This window comes from Ascaphus truei, chromosome 1, assembly GCF_040206685.1.
Source record: "Ascaphus truei isolate aAscTru1 chromosome 1, aAscTru1.hap1, whole genome shotgun sequence".
NCBI classification, from domain to species: Eukaryota; Metazoa; Chordata; class Amphibia; order Anura; family Ascaphidae; genus Ascaphus; species Ascaphus truei.
Genome location: NC_134483.1, coordinates 119,498,083 through 119,522,268, shown reverse-complemented (window position 1 = coordinate 119,522,268; position 24,186 = coordinate 119,498,083). Strand labels below are relative to the sequence as shown.

At 41.5% G+C, this 24,186-nt stretch overlaps 2 protein-coding genes across 6 annotated transcripts in view; one reads left to right on the top strand and one right to left on the bottom strand.

Annotated features, from left to right (window-relative positions):
• KIF3B (kinesin family member 3B) overlaps positions 1-3,354 on the bottom strand; it is a 30,968-nt gene extending 27,614 nt beyond the window's left edge. For all 4 annotated transcript variants that reach the window (XM_075594169.1, XM_075594186.1, XM_075594162.1 and 1 more), the window contains exon 1: positions 2,963-3,354. The gene's annotated coding sequence lies outside the window, so the exon portion shown is untranslated. The remainder of the gene's footprint in view (positions 1-2,962) is intronic.
• The window catches only part of SMC2 (structural maintenance of chromosomes 2), a 42,931-nt gene continuing 21,905 nt past the window's right edge, over positions 3,161-24,186 (top strand). The window contains exons 1-15 of one of the 2 annotated variants that reach the window (XM_075594141.1): positions 3,161-3,437; positions 5,830-6,036; positions 6,719-6,868; positions 7,620-7,742; positions 10,557-10,595; positions 12,118-12,228; positions 13,735-13,779; positions 14,755-14,988; positions 16,461-16,610; positions 16,960-17,193; positions 17,787-17,946; positions 18,779-18,896; positions 19,591-19,729; positions 21,542-21,661; positions 23,022-23,226. In XM_075594141.1, coding sequence (XP_075450256.1) covers positions 5,869-6,036; positions 6,719-6,868; positions 7,620-7,742; positions 10,557-10,595; positions 12,118-12,228; positions 13,735-13,779; positions 14,755-14,988; positions 16,461-16,610; positions 16,960-17,193; positions 17,787-17,946; positions 18,779-18,896; positions 19,591-19,729; positions 21,542-21,661; positions 23,022-23,226 — 1,996 coding nt within the window. In that variant the 5' untranslated portion in view covers positions 3,161-3,437; positions 5,830-5,868. Of the gene's footprint in view, positions 3,438-3,464; positions 3,706-5,829; positions 6,037-6,718; positions 6,869-7,619; positions 7,743-10,556; positions 10,596-12,117; positions 12,229-13,734; positions 13,780-14,754; positions 14,989-16,460; positions 16,611-16,959; positions 17,194-17,786; positions 17,947-18,778; positions 18,897-19,590; positions 19,730-21,541; positions 21,662-23,021; positions 23,227-24,186 lie in introns of those variants that run through there. The other variant, XM_075594149.1, reaches the window with a different exon arrangement.

Sequence of the window (24,186 nt, the reverse complement as noted above, 5' to 3'; positions counted from 1 at the left end):
ACAACCCCACCAGGGCTGCTCAGCTGTTAGCACTCACTGGTGTCCCTGCTCTAGCAGTGTCTTGCAGGGACGCACCGAATGATATCAGGGTCACCTGCTTACCTCCTCTCACAGGATCTTGGTCAGTGTCAGACTTGGGTAATATTAATTAACCCATTCATTTAAGACACATTATAGACAGGCTCCTAAAAGGTAGCTGGCAACTGGATTCCAAGCAAACAATAGAAGCCAATACGCTTCAAACAATCAGATCAGACATATGCACACTGATCAAATATAAAGCACATCATATATGCTCTGGCCCTGGATGTCCAGCAATTTCTGCTTACCATACTAAGGCTATATTACCTCCACCTGCTCACCTAACAGATTCCTCGTCAGTGTCTACCTTGGGGAACACTAATTAACCAATTTTCATAGACAATATTAGACAGGCTCCTAGGAGGTAAAGAGTTTCTAAACTCCCAGTAACCTATAGAAGCAATATACCTCAGGAAACTATATCGGATATATGCACATATGCTACATGCTGAATTAGCTTTCAGTGAGAATTAAGTACATCATATTCTCTGATCCTGGACAGCTAGCAATCTTTCCTTACAAACACTGAGGTTTACATTGCTTCCACACTGTAATTATACACAGATCAGACAGTCCTCCAGGCGAATTTTTAATAGTTCCTTGTAACTGCAGTTTTGTCGTTTTATTTTAGTACACTATAAGGTTCCAATGTGTGTTAGTCAGGTGTCGGTCCACACTTAACTAATTACAGCACCATATCATTCCAAGTGTTCGCTATAAACACACGAGAGAATTATAGGTGATATAGGTCAGTGGTGCGCAAATTTGTCCCCCTCACCTTGGCTCTGGCGTTCTGACGTCACGTGACTCGCGTTACACACGCCGTCTGAGCCAAGGTAAGGGAATTTACAGAGGCCTTTGCCGCTCCCCCAGCTTTTCATTTAAATGGCTTCGGGAAGAGCATGGGGCCTCTGCAAGAGCCGTGCAACCCAGTTTGCACACCCCTGATATAGGCAACACTCATCACTACACCAAGTAATTGGTTACAGCAGATTCGGCACAGCTGCACTCATTTAATTACCTCACAGGGTGTTTCTATTGTAGTAGCTGAAATATTTTAATTGACTCAATACAAAGGTACATTTTAACTTACCTCCAGTTGACCTAATCACTATCAATTAAGTGATCAATTATCTAGGGTGTGCACCAATTAAAAGGATTTGCATTCCTCTCAGCTACCTTTTACTCTCTATTTTCTATACGCGAATTGGATTTTAGTAACAAAAAAATAAAATCTAATTTGACACGCCCAATCTAGTCAAGTGTAAAATGGATTAAGGAACAGGCCTCTTTTCCCAGCAGCAGTTATTCGGGACAATTTACACAATCACCACTTTTATTCACATTGGTATCATTGAGTGTTTATCTTGTCTATCTCCCAGGTGTGCTTTTTTTGAGTACTTGGGGCTATATTAAAATCAGTCCCTCTCCCTCGATTTCATATGTGGATTGGATGTTAGTAAAAAAATAAAATCTTCTGATTGGATTCTCCCATGCTTGCCCATCTCTTATCCCGAACTCTGGTTTATTCCCAGTGGCAGATGTATGTTTTTGCCGCTCTGGTGCAGCCCTCCTCCCTAGAGTTTCATGATGTCACGTTGGCACGTGACGCTATGTTGTCATGGTAACGCATCGTATTGTCATTTGACGTCATGGCGACACTACTACATATTACGTCGGGTCGCCATGACGACGTGACACTTCAGGAGGGGGCCCGCTACAAAAAATTGTAACAATAGACAATTCTGCCTTATGTGAAATCCGTCCCACCCCCGGAATATTCTCCACCCACGCTTGATATATACTCCTTTCACCTCCGGTATATAATCTCCCTCCCCACGGTATATAATATCCCTACCCTGGGTAGATAATCTCACCCTCCCACCCCCCAGTATATAATATCTCCCTTCCACCCCCAGTACATAATCTCCCTTCCCACCCCCGGTATATAATATCTCCCTTCCACCCCCAGTACATAATCTCCCTTCCCACCCCCGGTATATAATATCTCCCTTCCACCCCCAGTACATAATCTCCCTTCCCACCCCCCGGTATATAATATCTCCCTTCCACCCCCAGTACATAATCTCCCTTCCCACCCCCGGTAATATAATCTCCCGCTCCCATCCCCCAGGTAATATAATCTCCCCCTCCCATCCCCCAGTATATAATATCTCCCTTCCACCCCCAGTACATAATCTCCCTTCCCACCCCCGGTATATAATATCTCCCTTCCACCCCCAGTACATAATCTCCCTTCCCACCCCCGGTAATATAATCTCCCGCTCCCATCCCCCAGGTAATATAATCTCCCCCTCCCATCCCCAAGGTAATATAATCTCCCCCTCCCATCCCCCAGGTAATATAATCCCTCCCACAACAGGTAATATCCCCCGGTAATATAACCTCCCCCCCAACCCCTCTCTGTAATATAATCTCCCCCTCCCTCCCCGGTAATATAATCCCCATGGTGATAAAACCTCCCACCCACCCCCGGTAATATAGCCTCCCCCTTCCACCCCACCCCCAATAATATAATCTCCCCCTCCCATCCCCCAGGTAATATAATCTCCCCCTCCCACCCCCCAGGTAATATAATCCCTCCCACAACAGGTAATATACCCCAGTTATATAACCTCCCCCCATCCCCTCTCGGTAATATAATCTCCCCCTCCCTCCCCGGTAATATAATCCCCATGGTGATAAAACCTCCCACCCACCCCCGGTAATATAGCCTCCCCCTTCCACCCCACCCCCAATAATATAGTCTCCCCCTCCCATCCCCCGGTAATATCATCCCCCCCGGGTATATAATCTCCCCCTCCCATCCCGCCTCGTATATAATCTCCCCCTCCCCCCGGGTATATAATATATCTCTCACCGCCGGTTGCAGTCACTTCTGACGGCCTCGGAATGCATTGTGGGGTTTTTGCCCTTTTCCAATATGGCCGCCGGGCCCTTCAGGATCAGTCACGTGGTAATTACGCAGACTTTCCGCCGGCATCCGGACTGCAAACACATCTGTGATTCAAATCCCCCGCTCGTCCTTCTTGTGACGTTCCGGAAAGGTCCTTGCCTCCCTCACGGCTGCTGTATGCATTGCCTGTCTATAAAAAAAAAAAACAAAATATAGAATTGTTAATCGACACATATGTGTAAATAATTTGAAATATCTGGCGAGTCAGCGCGCCTTTGTGTTGCTGATTGCCTTGCTGCTTTTGGGTAAACTGAGCAGTAAACGGCAAACTGAAGGATCAGGCGCGTTGAGGGCGGACCCTCCCCGGCTCACAACGGTCACCCAGTCACCGGGCGCCAAATCCCGCGCGCAGCTTCAATCACAAGCGATCAACTGCCGGGTGAGAGCGGGTACAGTTGGGTGGTGTGTATGTGTACAGACACACACACACACACACACACACACACACACACACACACACACACACACACACACACACACACACACACACACACACACACACACACACACACACACACACACACACACACACACACACACACACACACACACCTCTCCCTAACTTTTTGTTTTTTCATGCTTTTGATGAGTGAGGATTATGTGTTTGTGTGATATATATATATATATATATATCTCTCTCAAAAAGGGTACATAGAGGCGCTTTTCTCCCATTATTAGCATTATTCTACATTGAATTAGGACTTCTTTTTGTTTTATGTTCTTTATTACATAAAGTTTTTAAGTACATTAATATAATACCCGTTATTATTTACACTTCTGGATTTAGCGCTATCAAGTGTGCAGATGTATCCCTTTTAAAGGTTGCATAAAAAGTACTTGTGCATCTCGTATGATACAGCGTGGGATCATACTGTACATATGCATCATGGCAGGTTTGATTTAGCATTAACCTGCATTTCTAGAAGAAATGACTTGCGTATGACACCACGTTGTTGTACGAGTGTATAGGAACTGTTGTTGGCATTCAAACGTAGGTTTTGATGGTAACAAGGTGTCTGCAACATCTCCCTCCACATTTTGTGTATAGTCTCTCTCTTGATTTATTTATAAAATATTTTACCAGGAAGTAATACATTGAGAGTTACCTCTCGTTTTCAAGTATGTCCTGGGCACAGAGTTAATACAAATAATACATGTTTACAAATACAGTTACAAAAATGAACAGGGTATACATTTTATACAAGACATTGCATGTCAGTTAGAGATAATATATTATAGGCGTATGTAACAGTTACAGACCAGGTTAAAATGTGAGACAGCCTTAGATTTGAAAGAACTTAGACTGGTGGTGGATATGAGAGTCTCTGGTAGGTTGTTCCAGTTTTGGGGTGCACGGTAAGAGGAGGAATGGCCGGATACTTTGTTGAGCCTTGGGACCATGAACAGTCTTTTGGAGTCTGATCTCAGGTGATAGGTGCTGCATGTGGTAAGGGTGAGGAGCTTGTTCAGGTAGCTGGGTAGCTTGCCCATAAAGAATTTGAAGGCAAGACAGGAAAGGTGAACTTTGCGCCTAGACTCGAGTGATGACCAATCCAGTTCTTTGATTGTGTAAACCTGTAACGCTGCTTGGATATGATGTCCGTGCAAACCGATGAACGGATAATCAAAATATCTTTACATTTAAAAGTATAAGGCCGCGTCCATGTATAGTGCTTGCGGGCAGAGGCGCGCTTACGCTCGGCACTGAGCCCCTACAGCCGCAATGAGAGCGGCATTAGTAGGGGCTCGGCGGAAGCGTAGGTCTTAGGAAAATGTAAAATTTTCGCGCTTGCCGGAGCGCAGGGCCGGTCACGTGAGCGGTTCGCCCAATGAGGGCGAACCAGCTCCGTGACGTCAACCCCTCTCCCCCCCCCCCCAGACGGCGCGCTGTCTAAGGCCAGGGAAAGCACCCGCTTTCCCTCAGCCTCAGTGCGCCTCTGCCCGCAAGCAGTATCCATGGACGCAGCCTAAGATTGACTATTCAGTTGAGCTTCATTGTGTTTTCTTGTCTTTTAATAGCATTGGTGTTTAAAAAATAAAAATGTATACATGTATTATTGTGACAGAGTGGCTCAGTGAGTAAAGACACTGACTGATGACGACACCTAGTTTGAAGCAGGGGGACCTGGTACAATTCCCGGCTAGCTCCTGGTGACCTTGTGCTACTGCCAGTGTACACTGCTGCACTGGCGGTGTGTGAAAGCCGCAGTCTTTGGTTGAGCTTTCCATGAAGAGCAGGAGGTCCGAGGGAGTGAGGGGGTGGCCATGACGTCACGCGGCTGGTTCGCCCTCATTGGCTGAACCACCGCCATGACGTGGCCAACGCTCCGTCACCACAAGAAAACGCAAAAATCTTGTCGGCAGAAGATCTGGTTGCGATTGCTACATGCGCTTGCAGGCGGCTACTGGGTCCGGCCCCATTGGGAGGCGGATCATGTTCCTGCAGCGCACGCCATAGCAAGCTCAGCAGTAGACACTGGGACAGAGGCCTTAGATAAGTCACCAAAAGCATAGATTGTAAACTCTGTGGGGACAGTGAATGTATCTGTAAATATTCCTGGGTTCTGCTTACCACGCACTATATTGTAATTGTGAAGAGCTTTGAGTGCCATTGGGAGAAAAGCACTACATGAAATAAAGTTTGTATTATTTATGTTTAGCATTGCTTTTGTTTACAATTGTAGTGCCAATGTTGGTGAGTAGGGTCTGTCTCTCCGGCGGTGCTATGTGCAACTCCCGACCTTTATGATAAACCTCTTCCTCTATTACAGGTTCTATTGTATGGTCCTGCGCAGCAGAACGGGAACAAGATGCACATCAAATCCATTATCGTTGACGGCTTCAAGTCCTACGCGCAGAGAACAGAGATCAATGGCTTTGATTACCTCTTCAATGCCATCACGGGGCTGAACGGCAGTGGAAAGTCCAACATTTTGGACTCCATTTGCTTCCTGCTCGGCATCTCCAATCTGACACAGGTATGGAGTGAACAGGTGGATTCTACAGGGCGGTGAATGGCGGCAGTAAAGAGCCTCGCTTCCCAGGGGAAATTGATGTGCCTGATTTTTACTGGTGAAACTCGGTGGAATTGTCTTTAATGATAATCTTGATGTGTCTTTTTTTTTTTTTTGTACTTGAATAAAGTTTTAAAGATATCTCTAAAAATCAAAGGGCACACATATTAATGTCCAGCTAAAAAAACAATCACAAGAAAATAATAATTGATTTAATACCGTATTTCAACAGTTATGTGAAATGATGTAATACCCACTCCAATTAAAGCATGTTTGATTTTTTTAAATTGTGCAGTATTAATACTTCATATATTTTTTTTACCCTCCCCCACTCTTTATGCCTTTTCAAAATTATGTGTCAAGTATTAAGCTTCCTTGAGTTGCTATTGCGACAATTAAGCAGCTACACCATTTTCTCTTTTTAAATAGGCAGTCCTATTGAATGCCCTGAGAAACAAGATCTTCACTGATTTGATCACGGGAGACTGGATTTATCGGCATTTTAGATAATTACATTTATTAAAACGAAAACTGGGCAACCGGAAATTCCCTTTTAAAATAGGTGTCATTGATCCTGAAGGCATGACCTGATTTTTTAATTTGACTGAAAGCTTGACAGTATCTTTATATTATTTTTTTTTGCCAGGTAAGAGCGTCTAATTTGCAGGATCTTGTGTACAAGAATGGTCAGGCTGGGATAACCAAAGCCACCGTGTCGATCACCTTTGACAACAACGACAAAAAGCAGAGCCCTCTGGGATTTGAGGCACATGATGAGATCACTGTGACCAGACAGGTAAGTGATACAAATTTTTATTTTATTTTTTATCCAGATTTGATCTTGTTAATACATTGAAAAACATAGCACTGCAGGGCGTGAAATAGTCTGCCACCTTCCAATGGTCGACCAATTATTGCAACCTAAGCTAACCTGCCACCTCCAAAGGTATATCTAGCCATAATAATCGAAAACAACAAGTTATGAGAAATATTCAAAGTATTTTACTTTGGAAGATCACAAACATGATTTCATGCACTATTAATGGTAGAAAATATTCTATGTATGACTAATCTAGTCTATTGTGTTGCTTTGTCAAAATGAACTCCCTAGTGTTGAAATCAGCTGTTCGTACTTAGGGGTATAAAATAACCTGCCACAAAATAAACATGCTTTACTAAATAATTACAGGTGTATTTCCCCCAAATATAACAATCTTTTGTGTATTTACATGAAGTTTGTGTACAGTTGTCCAACATTACTACGCAATACATGCAGGAAAGAGGGATCTTCGCATGTACATGATACATGTTACATTTAGAGGTATCCCACCTGCACACTTGTATGACCGCACATTGACGCAGAATGGAGGGAACAGTCCTATGATCACTGCCAGCCCACATAGCATAATCCGCTTGGTATCCTACGTGCAATACAGAGCAAGATGCACATCATCCTATAGTGACAGGGAATGGAAAAGTGATGTTTATGTTGCCTTGTTATGCTTCCAAAAAACTTAGTCTAACGTTGCCTTTTTTTTTTTTTAAAGGTTGTCATTGGAGGGAGAAATAAATATTTAATCAATGGCGTTAATGCAAACAACACCAGAGTGCAAGATCTTTTCTGTTCAGTGGGACTCAATGTAAACAATCCTCACTTTCTCATCATGCAGGTACTTATTCATTTTTAATGTTTTTAGTACAGCCATTTATAATGTTTGTTACTGCACATAAGGCAATCGAGGCACTTTTCTCATGAGAATACATGATTCTTTTTGTCATGGGATGACATGGAGATTTGCTGACTTGATCTTCAAATAGTCTCCTCTGTTGCAGATGCTTAAAACTGTCAATTTATGCAAAAACGTTTTTGTATGTTTCCATTGGTGTTTTTGTAAACGTTATATTTTTATGGCATCAATATGTTTTACAGCACAATTTAGGAAAGCAAATTAATTAGGATTCTGGATTTCCTCTCATCTCGTTCATCGTACTTTCAGTATCCCGCTCGCTAACACCTCCTCCGTCGATCTCTCATTGGGCATACCCCAGGGGTCTGTCCTGGGACCTCTTCTCTTTTCTCTGTACACACTTTCTCTAGGTGACCTCACATCTCTTGTGTTCAAATATCACCTCTATGCTTACAACACACACATTTACCTTTTTCAAACCCTGACCTTACATCTGCTGTACAGACCAAAGTCTCTGAATGTCTCTCCGCTATATTATCCTGGATGGTCCTGCACTGACTCAAACTTAACATGGCAAAAACAGAGCTCCTCATACTTCCTCCCAAGCCTGGCTCATTGCCTCTTTCTCCATTACTTTTGGCACCACTATCATACACCTAGTATCACAAGCACGCTGCCCAGGGGTCACATTTGACTCCTCCTTCACATTCACAATGTACTGAAAACCTGTTGATTTCTCCTCCTCCTCCTCCTCCATAATACCTTTTGCTCTACTGCTAAAGCGCATTGCACATGAAGTCAATCTCTCACTTGTTTATTGTCCAACCTACCTGTCTCCCCTACAATCTATCCCTAATGCTGCTGCTAGAATCCCTTCACTCTTCTCTCTTAAATCTCTCTACGTCTCTTGTCTCCTTCTGAAATCCCTCTCCTGGCTTCCTATCCAATCTGTTACTTACAAAATTCTCCTCTCTTTAAGGTTATTCACCTGCTGGCTGGTTGCTTTCTGCTCAAGGGCCCCTTATGTATCTAAAGCGCTCTCCCGCCTAAAACCTTTCTCCCTCGCTGCCCCACACCTCTGGAATGCCCTTCCCCTCAATATCCGACTGACACCCTCTCTATCCACCTAAGGCCTATCGTAAAACACACCTCTTTAACGAATCAGATGGGTAGCTCCTTTTTGGAGGATATTGCTGATTTCCATATGCCAGAGTCCCTGCGATATTCTATGCTGTCTCCTTTTGCCCTCCCCTTTTTTGCCTGGTGCGATTCCCGACTCCCTCATTTTCCTTGGAAGAACATTATCTGAAGAAACTTTGAAACTGTTTCTTACCTGAAGGTTGAGTGGAGGATTCTTTTATATAATAGATATTTTTTTCACTTGCACCTGCACTTTTATGTTGAATACACAGTCACCCTGAATAGGTAACAAGTTTGAAACATAATTTTGGTCTTGTATAACAGTTGTTTGTAGATTATCACTTTTCACTGTGCAAGGTATATTTCACAAAATCCTGTTGGTTATTAATTGGATAAAAAATTTTTATAAGAGCGCCACTGGAATTTTTGCGTCTTAATAATCATAGTTCTAAACCATAAAAGCACATTTCTCCTTCATCTACATGACCACACGCATCCACCAAACTGGGATACTGCAACGCTTGAACTGCTTTTCTGAGCGTAGTGCGAGAAGGAGCACTTGAATCACACCAAGAAGGGGATTGCTTAGGGGCTTCAATGTGAGGCAATGGGGAAAAGCAGGTTGGGTTTTTTTATTTTGTTAACGGTTTAGTTAAAAGATGCAACTGACTGGGAGCCCTGGTATGAGCCACCTTAGGACACACTTGCTTAAACAAGCATATGAATAGCACTGTGGATAATACTGGACACATGATATAAAGCTTGGCCCTCTGCAGAAGCACTTACCAGAACTCCCTCCTACTGTCTCTGTACATTCTCCCTACCTACCAATTAGACTGTAAGCTCCTCGGGGCAGGGACTCCTCTTCCTTAATGTTACTTTTATGTCTGAAGCACTTATTCCCATGACCTGTTATTTATATTATCTGGCGCTATATAAATAAAAACATACATACATTAGAGGGGGGATAGGTGAACTTATGATTTTCGGTGTACTCAGGGCTGTATTTTATCTCTGAGAGTTGGTTAATCTGTGTAATGGGTGGAGATCTGGTTGTCGAGCGTTGTTATATTTCTGTTTTTTTGACACCTGTGTTTAAAATTGTGGCAGCGTAACCCGTCCCCCCCCCCTTTTTTTTTTTTTTCTCTTCTCTATTTCTGTATCCTTTGCCCTATGTTTTTTTTCTAAAAACTCAAATAAAAAATAAGTTACAAAAAAAAAAAATTATGGGAATATGTACCTCTGCCGGTCAACTTTGACCTACCCCGCCGGGAGTCGTTAAACTCCCTGTGTGTTTGTTGACATAGATTAATTCAGAAAAAGGAAAATACCGGTAAGAATATGTACACCTTCTACTCAACATCTCATTAACGTCTTGCTGTTGCTCTGCTTTGGACATAAATTGCAACCTATGGCTTTATAAAGTGGCCTGGTATTTTTTATCCTACTGTGTATATATCATTTTGTGGTCGAAGTTTTGCTGAGGATGCTTTCTAGCAGCAAATCTAACTTGGGTTGTTAACTAACGTAATTGGTAATTAATGTATTCTTGTGGGCTGAGTTTTTAAAATGCCATTTTTTTTTCTAATAGAGCACATGCAAAACACTTTTGTTAAAACAATCTATTACACTCTATTTGTTTTATTTCTTTAACAGGGTCGAATTACCAAAGTTTTGAATATGAAGCCTCCAGAGGTAAAAAAAAAAAATATATATTATATATATGTTTTTCACTTCTCTGTTCTGGACTACTAGGAATTTCTAGTGAATGTGATGGGTAAATGTGGCTTCTGCGGTGTAGATGGTAAATATGAACTTTTGTGGACATTTACAAGTGGGCCTTTTCCATAAGACACCTCACATACGTTCAAGGGAAATGGGCAGTAAAGTGTCTTCTATTGCTGGAAGACGACTTATGGCAGAGCAGCACTTGGTAAATATGGCCCATACTCTTTGTAATTGTTTTAGCACATAACAAAACATTGCTGCTGTTCCCATCTCACTGATTGTTCAATAGTAACCTTGTCAAAGCCAGGTAGACCTTTAAAGAGGCAATCTAAGCGGCATTTTAAAAAAAAAATGTATATCTATCTACATCTCTATCATTTGTTTTAATATATGCAACCTTTCATTCCCTTTTCTATTGAAAACTAATCTGCCGATTTGATTAGTTCTCCCGTGATCGATCATCAAAGATCCCGGTTTTCCGGCTTCATTAAATGGCCGCCTTTCATTTTCAATAAATCCTTCAGTCAGTGTAACTCAGCAGCTACAATGTATTCTTATATTCCTTGGGTAACATTACCTGTTGTTGTAGTTAACAAATTATCACAAACAAGAAAGTGGCAAAGATATTGCTTGGATTGCTCCTTTAATACAAGGCCTTAAAGGGCTGCAACGGAGTGCGAGTAATCAATATTTTCCGTTTTTATATAAATTTCTTTAAATGTAAATTTGACCATACTTCTAGTAAATACTCATACTTCAATATTGCACAAACAGGAAATTAATATCAATCACATTTAGCTAAAAATGTAAACCGATCTATCCTGGTACATCATAAATGTGCTGTGTACACTATCCATGGCTTGCCAAGCAGGTATAGAATTGACGTACCCATTTACTACATGGGATTAGGTGTCCGTACTGCGCTTATAGTTTTGTTCAATGGTAGCTCCTTACTGGGGAAGGCATCCGTTTGATGTCTGGTTAGAGTGCTCCAACGTTCATGATTTAAACCAGCTCTGCTTTTGTTTACAATGTAAAGAGTTCACATTTCAATATTGTATCATGTCAGGACAGATACTGTTAAACTAGAGCGTTGCAATAGCCACATACACAATCGCAGGGATAAAAAAAAAAATCTAGTATATCCAACCATCTATATTTTTTTTTCCTTCGCTACATATTACTGGGTTGGACTAGGAAACCAATTTTGCATCCTACCCATTTACCTGCCACTGTTATGAAGCAAATTAAACAAGGCCCATTGACCAGAAACCAGTGTGAAGAAGGAAAAACTGTTTGCCATTTTATTATTATTATTATTATTATTATGGAAGTCGCAAAATGTACCACCTTCATACTTTCCACTGTAATCTATATTTACCTCTTCAGTGGCCGAAGGGACAGCGGCACATTGCACTGCAATGCGTTGTAGATCCTTTTAACACTGAGTGGGATAAGATGTGTTTTCTGAAACCGTTGTCATTTTCAGATTCTATCTATGATCGAGGAAGCAGCCGGTACTAGGATGTACGAGTGCAAGAAACTTGCTGCCCATAAAACCATTGAGAAGAAAGAAGCCAAGCTCAAAGAAATTCACACGGTGGGGTATTTTTTTTGTTTTAAATTGTTAAACCCTAATTTTGTTTCTAATGTTACCTAAAATAATCTGTGCTTTAACCTCGCTGTATTTTTTTCCCCCCTTTGCCTTTTCTCTTGGCAGCTGAGACACAACAGGACTAAGGCTGAGTCCATAGAGGGGGTAGCAGGGCTGAGGCGCACTAACGCTGGTGCTCGCCTGCTGGAATCTGCGCGATTTCATGCCCATGCAGGCAAGCCAGCGGGGGGGAGACTGAGGGAGGCGGGGCAGTGACGTCGCTGGGCCAATCGCCGGCGACGTCACGGCGCCGTAATGTTGACGCTGCTCCGCGCTGATTGGATGTTTTCAGCCGACAGCGCTCTGAAAAACAGCTTGGCTGTCGGCTGAAAAATCCAGCGCCTCAGCGCGGCCTCCCCTGCTATGGACTCGGCCTTATTGTTCACTGCCGCTTTTAGATTAACCATGCCAAATTTGTTATCAATGTTTGTCTGAGATCTTTAAAAAAACAAACATTCTGTAGTCCTGTGAGTTCAATAGAAAATATATTTTAAAAAAAAGCATCTAACAGAGCAATAAACAGAACTGCATTTTAAGAACATTGGCAGTACGGGAGAAGACAACCCAAGATGGAAATCTTTGTCTTGACATTTCCATGGAGCTAGAAATAGGCGGTTCTTTAACAGATGTCAATGTGGAAATATGTTGACATGGATCTTGTTGTCAATACGTATTTTCAACTTTGTCACCAATCTCTCCAAGAAGAGAGCACCAGCCTGAGATGGAACACTCCATTAAGATGCTGGAGTATGACCATTACGTAATGGTTTTCATAGACCATGTGGCTTTATACACAATGGCTACATAAAACGATAGAACGTATCTGTATAAAGTTAACTAACTCAAGTATGCAGTCTGGAGAACACCTACAGTGTGAACTTTTAAGGATTTATTTTGCTACTAAAAAGACACTAAAGCCTTACAATTTAGGAATAATGTGAAAGGACTTGTACCTTACTGATAGAAAGGAGCATTTTCCTTGAATGTTCTGATTTGTCTTAGTAGAGACTATGCAGGGTGTTTAAATGGTTTGGGAGTCAGATTGATAATGTGTTATCCGTTCACTTGTAGCCTGCACATTGTAATCATTTTAGCCAATGTTTCCCGACAGCCTCATGAATGAAGGCCGTTAACCTCTACATTCATGATGCTGTGGACAAAAAGCTTAACTCCCCCAGACGAACTTTACAAGAAAACACAGGACATCCCTATAGCACACATCATTCCTAACATGCACGCACAGTTTGTGCTGTAAAATTCTCTAGCAGCATAGTATTCTCTCAGGAGTACAACTGCAGCTGTCAGCAGGTAATGTCTTCAGAGTATAGATTCTTCCAGGTACCAGCACAAAGCAGTCCTGAGTCCTTTGTTTGGGAACCTCTGTTATATCCCTCTCACAAACAAACATTTTGGATTAGTTTGATTCATTTTATTATGTTTGGTTTTTTTAAGATTCTGGAGGAAGAAATCACTCCAACCATACATAAACTGAAAGAGGTAAGTAAACGTATTTTTCAAGTGCGCAGAATGAACAACATAAATATTTTGTAATGCAGTTTTGGCATTACATTTTTTTTTATTTTGTATGATTAATTCTTCATACTGGTTTTATACCATCTATCAAACATTTTTATTTATTTTTTAAATTGGTGCACGGGTACTTGTTTAAATGCTTTAACGGGCCCTTTTCTAGTTACAATTGAGTTAGAGAATATTTTATGGTTTAAGAACATTACTCAAGCGCTTGTGCAATTATTTGGAAAGGACGTTTTTAAAGGTGCAGCGGCACTTCTTGGTAAAACATAACATTTATAATCGTGAAAGTACTTCTCTTTTATCGGGGGTATAAACTTATGTCAAACTTGTCTCTGGTGTTTCTGACGTCATGTGACACCATGTTGCCATGGCGACAAGCCGCCAGAGACAAGGTAAGGAACATAAAGAGGCTTCGCACCCTCCCCCGACATTTAACTTTAAATGCGTTGGTGGAGAGCGCGGGACCTCTGTATGCGCCGCACACTCCTATCTTGTATTACGAACCAAACATATATTATGTTTTTAGATTATTTTTTTTCTTTTTACTCAAAGTATGTACAATACGTTTAGGCCTTAACCCTTTTGAAAGCACAGTAACTCGCAATGCCAATGAATCCTTATGAAATATATAATATATATGTATTTAGTTAGCAACACCTTATTTAGGATGAATAGTGCCCAGTTTACAAAATTATGAGGGCACAGTGGTATCGCTAATAGGACCATTTTAACTAATTAAAAGGTCTAAAGTGCATGTAATGGTAGTGGCTTGAAGGCTCCCCTGGCACTGAAGAGATTAGTTTAGGATTCCATGTTGTTTTTACAAGGGCAGTAAGGTTGGATTAAAGAAGTTAATAAAATGGTTAAAGATACCCTGTTGTGTCGACGTATTCTGCGTGTATAACTTTTTCAACATAAGTGTCCTTGCTTTCATAGGAAAGGTCTTCCTATCTTGAGTACCAAAAGATTATGCGGGAGATTGAACACTTAAGCCGTCTCTACGTTGCCTATCAGTTTGTTTGTGCTGAAGAGTCCAAGATGCGGTCTGCCGAAGAACTGAAGGAAATGCAAGACTCTATACTCAAACGGCAGGAGACCATGGCAGAGAATGAGCGGAAGGTGAAGGAACTAGGCAAACAAATAGCAGAGTTGGAGAAGAAAAGAGATGAGGTATGAGATTGGGTACTTTGTTTCATGTCTACGCCCCAAAGACCCGAACAAATAGTGATGAGTTGCGTTTTGTGATAGTTTTTTTTTTTAAACATAATATCCTCATCGACATTAGACATCAGACATATTCATTTTAGAAATTAGAAGACTGCTTTACAGCGTGTTAGATTAATCTAAGAATTGATGGACTTGTATAACTTAACTTCTGTAGGATTGGTGTTGCCATAAGAAAGCAGAATAAATTCTGCTTTTGACCCCGTTGGTCTCAGATGCCCCTGCGACTCATTGTCTTGCAGTAACTTGTTGGCCCATAATGCACAGATATGGTTAAAAAAGCAGTCCACTTCCTCCCTCACCACTTTATATTAAAAGAAATGTTCCATGGTGGGGAAGTTGGGGGTCCCAAAGCCAAATGACGTTAATTTCCCCCTGGTTCCTGAGATACTTGCAGAAAGAAACTTGTGGGAAGCACAGATGTCACCGTATGTGGAGAAAAAAATATAATATATAATGTAGTATGTTCTACAGGAAAAAAACAACTGCAAAAATCACAAGTGGGGACTCACAATTTCTCAATAAAATACCAGCAGTGTGTATGTAGTATGGAAGACTTGCTTGATATGAAGTACCAGGCTTCAGCAGGACAGACCCTCAATGAAAGAGATGACACTCTTAGTGCAACATTACATGTTCACTGTAAATATATTTATAAAGCAATAAATATTGCACTCACATTTTGCACTATGTGCATAGACACGTAAAATTTTAGCTGCGCAGCTTTAGTGTTCGCCGTCAGCCCCACTCCCGAGATCGCGTCGCGTCACTTCCGGTTTGGCCCGTCGCGTCACTTCCGGTTTGCGATCGATCGCAGAATTGGTCCACACAGGTTAGGGGTGGTTCTGGGTACACTCCTAGACTGCTGCTGTTCACTCAACGCGTTTCGCTTGTCTCCAAGCTTCGTCAGGAGACTCCTGACACATCTGCGCTTCCCACAAGTTTCTTTCTGCAATCAACAAAAGGAGGAATTGGATCTTCTTAAGGGTTAAGCTGCGAAGTTTACTGGTTTACCAATTCATTTACTATATTCACTCATATTATTCACTTAATTTATTAAGCACTTTAAGGTTTTATTATATCACTGCACCTCTATTAGAAGCGCCTCACACGCCCCCTTTTTTTCGCTCCTGAGATACTTATCAGGAAAGCTGCCACCAGGTTCTTACACAGATATAAATCTTCTGACATGCGGACCTATCCATAGTGGCTTCCTATTGCCCCAAATAATGCAGGGGATTTATACCACCATTTTGTTTCACCTGGAGGGATTGTACAGGCATGAACTTTACAGGTATGTTTCCCGGGAACCAGAAGGTCTCAGTAGCTGACCCGCTGCTTCCCTTCCATGTAAAGGGGGGGGTAGAGGGGACTGCTTCTTTAAGGAGCTTCACAGACGGCACGTCCTTTGTTTGCAGAAAGTCGGGGGGACGCTGCGTTCACTGGAAGAAACTCTTGCAGAGACTCAGAGAGCCGACACCAAAGCACAGAGCACTCTAGATCTCAAGAAACAGAACATGAAGGATGAAGAAAAGAAACGCAAAGAGCTGGTGAAAAGCATGGAGGAGGTGAGCCACAGCGTCACGTTTAAAAAGAACTCCTTGTATGTGTTTAGGAAGTCAAGTCATTGAGCATGTACTAGTGTACGGTGATCAGTTTATTTGCATTTTTTTGACTGGGTCATTTGCATGTCACTGCTGTAGTTCTGCAGTTTCACCACTCTTGACGTGACACTGGGGTTAATAAAGTAGGTTTGGGGACGTGGAAAGAACGCAAACGCACTCATTGATTATTCTAATTTGTCTGTAAACGTGATTGCCCAAAGTGCTTATTCATATCATGCCATCACCATGTGGTAGAGGGCAGTCCCTCTTGTACCGTGATTTTGAAGCCTTTATGTGGTTTGTTTTTATTAAGGATGCCAAAGCTTTGGGAGGCAAAGAGAAGGAGGTGACGAAAATAACAGACAACCTGAGCTCCCTGCAGGAGGCATGTCAGAAGGAGGCAGAGGCCCTGACCGCTGCCCAGCAACACTTCAACGCTGTGTCCGCTGGACTATCCAGCAACGAGGACGGAGAAGCGGCTACACTTGCTGGACAGATGATGGCTTGCAAAAATGAAACGAGCAAAGCAGAAACGGAGGCAAAACAGGTATTTGTTTCAGGAATTCTGGAGATTAAACATTTTGTAATCACTTAAAGGCTAAACTGTAGGTATTGATTTATTGGTGTACTCTGATTTTTGCACATAATTATTTCATAATCTGGGCCTTAAATAAAACTTAATTTGGCTTTTATCCTATACATATCTCCTAGGCACGTTTTGTACCTTTTCAGCAATTCTTCTTTCTTCCTCTTCTCTCTCCCCCCCCCGTGTATTCTAGTTGCCTTTTAGTCTGTTGTACATAGTATATTTTAACATCACAAAGCTTTCATAGCTTCAGCTATTCCTCCCCTTCCATTTGGTCAACATGCTATTTTCTTCTTTATTCTTGTACTTTACTTCTTTGCAATTTGGAGCAACCTCTTGTAAATTTGGTGGTCGGGCTGTCAATCTTGGCGTTGCCTGCCTCTTTTGTCTGTCAAAGGAAGCTTCCTGCATGCCACGGGAATACCCCCTGATTTTCGGTTGAGGTCTTTTCATATAAGAATGGGATTTTACTAGTTATACTGTAGGAACTCATTTGGTGCCTTTGTGTGTTAGAGACGGCTACAGAGAGATCATGTGTGGTTTGATGGTTTCAGGCTCAAATGAAGCTGAAGCATGCTCAGGAGGAACTAAAAACCAAACAAGCCGAAGTCAAAAAGATGGACAGTGGTTACAAGAAAGACAGCGATGCTTTTGAAGCTGTGAAGAAGAACAAGGCGAAACTAGAAGCGGAGTTGCAAAAACTTAACTATGAAGGTCTGTGAAGAATGTGTTTTTCTCCGCTGACCGTTCTTGATTGAAATGCTGTTCTTGTTTTGCTTGTCAAAATGCCAACAGTTGGGAGAATACAATAAATGTATTTTTTAAATGAGCATCTGAGTTGTAAATTTACGATCCAATTGTATATGAATTGTACCATGTCCCTCCCCCCTCATCCTCCCCATTCCTCTTTTATAATTTATGAAAAAGTTAGATGGATATATATATCGTGTGTGTGTGTGTGTGTGTCATTATTATCATTATTATCATTATTATCATTTTCGATAAGGCAACATTTCCAATCTCTTCCTGTTGATTGATTAATGATGGTTATGCAGACTTGGCGATCCAGCGAGCATTGACATAAATTCTTGACATTAAAGCTACTATTTAACTCTATTTTAATTTTTTTGAATTCTTTATTTTGTTACCAATCCTAAAATATATATGTTCTGAGGAAGTGCTCAGACATACACATTTGTACAATTCGAGCAGGGTATTAAAAAAAAAAAGGCCAAATCAAAATGTAAACTTAACAAAACTGAAAGAATAAGAAGAGAATTAATGCAGGGTACAAAAGAGACACAAGATTAAAAACCGCTCATGGTTAATGTGTATGAAACCAGCATTCAGTTTAGACGGAACCTGTCAGTTAATTACAATCTGTGTACTATGTATGTATGTATGTAATCTGAGTGAACCAGTATTTTTCTCTCCAATGTGCTATATTTTTGCTGTGTAGTTATGCCAGCGGAGCCATATTTCTTCACATTTATCAGGGAGGCAGGTTTTCTGCCTTTTTTTTTACTTGTGCAAATCACTTTTTTAGATGGAAAAGAGGAGCAACTTTTGGAGAAGCGCAGGGATCTCTCCCGCAATGTAAATCGCCTGAGGGAGAATTATGACTCGTTGATGTCACGATTCCCCAACCTTCAGTTTGAATACAGGTATGCCGGAGCTCAAAGTAACTCGCTGGAGTCAACCAATGTCTTCACAGAGGAGATCTACTGCACGGAGTATAAGACAATGATTAAAATATGCTGTGTTTCATGGAACCAGTGAACCAACATATGTAACGCAGCTAGTACACATTTTTGTAAATTAACCCGATGGACTGTATCATTTGTACATTTCCTAAAAGGAAACTTATTTCAAACTGTGCGTTGCAGTGTTAAATATACAGTGCCGTCCTTCCTGGCCTGAAGTGAAGCCATTATCAGGATGATGGACTAGTATGTGTTTGTGTGTAGCTTTGAGGGAGTTGGATAGCAAACTTTTCTGTTCGCCCCCTCCCTCCTTACCTGCTTTCTGGCTTCAGCTGCGTCATATGTCGTGACGTCGCGTTGCCATTTGACCCTGCAGCGTCATTTGAGAAGTTGGGGGCCTCATGCTTCCCCTGGCTTTTAATTTAAATGCCTTGAGGAAGAGCGTGGGGTCTCTGTAACTGCCGCGCCCCCCAGTTTGCGCATTCCTGAGTTAGAGGACAGTACAGGGGGGTATGGGTTGGTCTGCAGCTCTAACTTTTGGGGCAGTAATTTTGCATGAAACTTGGAGTAATTTAATGTGAGAGCTTCTGGTTGGCATTAATGGTGTCATTGGTTATCAATATACTTCTCCTTTTTTTTTTTTTTCCTTTCTAAGAGATCCAGAAAAGAATTGGGATTCAAACCGTGTGAAGGGTCTTGTTGCCTCTCTGATCTCTGTGAAAGACCTCTCTACAGCGACTGCCTTAGAAGTGGTGGCTGGCGGACGGCTGTACAATGTTGTGGTCGATACAGAGGCAAGTGTTTCTAGTTGTTCAGTATGCACATTTAATGCTTCAGGACTACAGAAAGAATGCTTGGTAGATCAATTACTGTTGTGGAATATAGGCACGGGTGCACATTTTGCCATCACAGAATGTTGGGTATAATATACATTATGGGTTCTGCTGGACCACAGCAGTGAAACTGTTTAGCTCCGGGCTCCTTGGTCTCATTGCACGCTTGCTACTGCATTTTTTAATACTGCTGCAACTTACTTACGGTTACTTTCTTGTACCCCATACAGCTTATTAGACTATCTGTCAGAGAGTATTGACCCCCTATTGAATATAGCAGCCTTGTTGTGCAGTTAATAGGGATCTCTGGGAGACAATCTATGTCTCCTTGTTTGTCATTACCATTCCTTTGCACCGGTTGTTTTGATTATTTACCTTATTTATTTCTATATTGGTGAGCGGTTTATCACAAGTTATATATATAACAGTACCACTTGGGTTCAGATCCACAAAAGGGCACCAAGCTTGGGCAGGCCTTTGGGGAGTAAAGGCGTATTAAAGCGTGGTACTCTTTAGTGGATCTGCGGCATTGTGTTTATTTTTTGTAAATATTGTCTTTTTTTTTTTTTTTTTTTAATGCCCAAAATGTGTGTGTGTTTTTTTCTATTCTTTTACCATCTCGGAAAATGAAGCCTTTGCGTGACTTTGCATTTTCCTCTGCTTTTAACAGTGCTCGTACAAGAATCAAGTATATATTATACTTGGATTGTAAGCTCTCCGGGGCAGGGTCTCCTTTTTTATTAATGTTTTTATTTTTGTCTGCAGCTCTTCTCATTACGTCTCTTATTCTTTTGTTATGTGTATTACTGCTGTGAAGCGCTGTGTACATGACTGGCGCTACACAAAGATATATTCTTGGCACAAAGTTCTTCTCTCCTGTCTTGCCTTCAAATACTTTCTGGGCAAGCTACCCAGCTATCTGCACAAGCTCCTCACCCCTTCCACATGCAGCACTTATCTTCTGAGATCTGACTCCAAAAGACTGTTCATAGTCCCAAGGCTCAACAAAGTATCCGGCCGTTCCTCCTTCTCTTACCGTGCACCCCAAAACTGGAACAACCTACCAGAGACTCTCACAGCCACCACCAGTCTAAGTTCTTTTAAAACTAAAGCTGTCTCACATTTTAATCTGGTCTGTAACTGTTACATACGCCCATAATATATATTATCTCTAACTGTGCATGCAATGTCTTGTATATAATGTATACCCTGCTCATTATGTAACTGTATTTGTAACCATGTATTTGTCTTAACTCTGTGCCCAGGACAGACTTGAAAACGAGAGGTAACTCTCAATGTATTACTTCCTGGTAAAATATTTTATAGATAAATAAATACTTTTGGAGTAGCATCCCCGCAGAACATTACTTGGGCTGCATCTGGATTCAGGGTTTTGGTTTGAAGTTATTTGCTATCCAAGTAAATAGGTGAACAATATTGGAATAAGGCTAAAAAAAAGATACAAAATATATGTGAAGAATAATACTAAGAGTATGACCTTGACAACGTCAAGTGATGTGGATAACAGTCTGTTTTGTGTGTGTGTACGCCTACACATACCTACACACAAATACATACACCTACCTACCTACACACGCCTTACACCACACACACCTACGTACATACACACTCAAAGAACAGACACTCCAATCGATATCCGGTCGGTATGTACTCCGATTTTCAATCATTCTTGCTAGGTGAGCGCCCTGCTTTTTGTTGTCTACACATCTCTCAACAAATCACACTTTAAGACGGAGGGTAATTATATTTCAGGTTACTGGTAAGAAATTGCTGGAAAAAGGAGAACTGAGGCGCAGGTACACGATCATCCCACTAAACAAAATTTCAGCCAGACGCTTGGGACCAGAAACTATCAAAGTGGCCAAAAATCTGGTACGTCTCAATGTACCGGTAATTCAATTCCGTGTTTTATGAGTGGAGACACCTGGTCTGTTTTGAAACACACATGTCCTTTGCTATTTGGATGTATTTCTATGTTTTCATAACACTGCCGATTTTATTTATGGAGACAGTCCCATGTAACAGGAAAAAAATATTAACTTATCAATGTCATTGAATTTTTAGGAAGATTCAGTCCTCCCAAAGTAACATTTTTCACTCCTGTACTTTCAATATAAAATTAGTACATTTCTAATTTATTCACTGTTAATTATTATTCCTTTTATCTCTTTAAACCAATAAAGATACAATCAAATAGCCAAGTAAAGTAACACTTTTTTTTTAATCAACAATTTGTCACAAAATAGGTAAAGATTCTAAAAACCCTCAAGTACTTTGTTACTGTGAAGACATAAAAAGTTTTATTTTTTCTAAGTGGCTACTTATTTTGTTTAAAAATGGTGCCAGTCGCCACAGTTAAACTGTAGCACATGCCTCTCATTAGTTCTATGAAGGACTGACCCTGTTTCAGGAGCAATAGTAGGGGTGTTAATTACTTTATACAGATGTAGCAGACGTTGTTACCCCTATTAACACACCCGATAATGCATTAAAAACACGTTATCTCCTTTACCATTGTTGTTTTCCATAGCACTACTTTTAGATGTCAGTGTTCACGTAACACATTGCGTGAACGGGTGCAATAACATCTGCTACATCTGTAGTTCTGCACACATTCATAATTACAAGAAGTGATGGGTCATTCGTTTTATTAGAACCAGAACAGAGATCTTTAGTCATCAGAGGAGAGAGCTTTTAACTTTCCCTTCTGCTTTCTAAAGCGGTCCATAAATACTCTTTTAAAGGAGTAAAATAAAACGTGAACATTTTTACTTATTTGATTTCCTTAAGAATCAGTTTTGTTTTGACTAGTGACTGTGAATTGCTCCTCACTTGTGCGGACGCCTCCCCCCTTTTTTTATATTTACATGCTCCTTCCTGTGGTAAACAAAACAAAAAAGCCCCAGGACAAACAAGAGTAAGGGAAGGATAAGGTTTACATGGAGTAGACAGTACAATCTCGCTCCGGGTGGGATATTACACAAAAGGTGGAAGCTAAACGAAGTTCAATACTCAGCATGTTCAGCTTCTCATAATTGCCAAGTAAAGTATGTATGTATGTTTAAAACTGTCCAGAATTGTTATGCTGCTTTTAAAAGTAAAATAACTAAAAAGTTAATGTCAATTGTTAGGTTTAAGTAAACTAAAAAATGTCCCTGTCACGTATGCTCTTTGGTGCTGGTAGGGACTTCACTTTTAACATTAATTAACCTTGTTTTACCTGGTTTTGTAGGTGGGTGCTGACAATGTGAATTTGGCCCTTTCTTTGGTTGGGTATGAATCGGACCTGCAGAAAGCTATGGATTATGTCTTTGGGACCACTCTAGTTTGTGATACAATGGACAATGCCAAAAAAGTGACCTTTGATAAAAGGATACAGACGAAGACGGTGACTCTTGGTGGAGATACCTTCGATCCTCAGGGAACTCTAAGTGGAGGTAAATGCGTGTTATCCATCATATAGGCACCTAACTGCAATTGTGCCAATCGGAACACTATCACATGGAAGTCAGTGGGAGTTTATCAGCGATAGTGCCTTAAACGGTATTATATAACCCCCATAAAATGCAAGACTTTCCTTGTTTTACACTGCTTCCATGACCTACTTTTTTAGGCAGAGCTTATACTACCTGCGCAGCCACGCGCACTCCTGCAGCCCCAGCAATCTGTGCACTTGGCTGCAGGAGAGTGGGGAGGTGTGGCGAGCGCGTCAAGGACACGTCACGAAGCTGGTTCGCCCTCATTGGCTGAACCAGCTCACGTGACACTGATGTCACACGGCAGTGGCCTGAAGACATTTGTCTTCTCAAAACGTGTCAATGCGCTACGTCGCCGGCAGGCGCGCAGGCACTTGGCTAACTACTATAGCCAAGTACTGAATTGTGCCTGACGTGCACGCGCACGTAGCGACTCCGCCAGGATAAGCTCGGCCTTGGTTGTTGGCATCATTTTAGTAAATAGTTATCCCGGGCACCACAGTGAGGCGCACGCACACCGGATACATGCACGATAGAAAGACACCATGCCCCATGCACACATATACACAGTATGTGCACATGGAATAGAAATGTCATGTGCACACGCTAAGCGTTTGTCCCTGGCGCCTGAGTTTTGCCATGGTGTCATGGCAGCCAGAAACGTATTTTTTTTTATTATTATTATTTTATTTCAAGGACTTTAATAAAATGTTTTGTTTTATTTATTTTTTTAATACACCGGAGTGCTGTGGACAACCCTGTGTGTCTGTGTGTCTGTGTGTGTCTGTGTGTCTGTGTTGTATGTACAGCTGTGGGGCTCTGCAGCGCCACCTGGTGGCCGGAATATTAAGTGCATACGAATGCGGCTTTTCTCCTCTCTGCTACCTGCCAGTCCAATTTTTTTTTAAATCTGACAGTCCC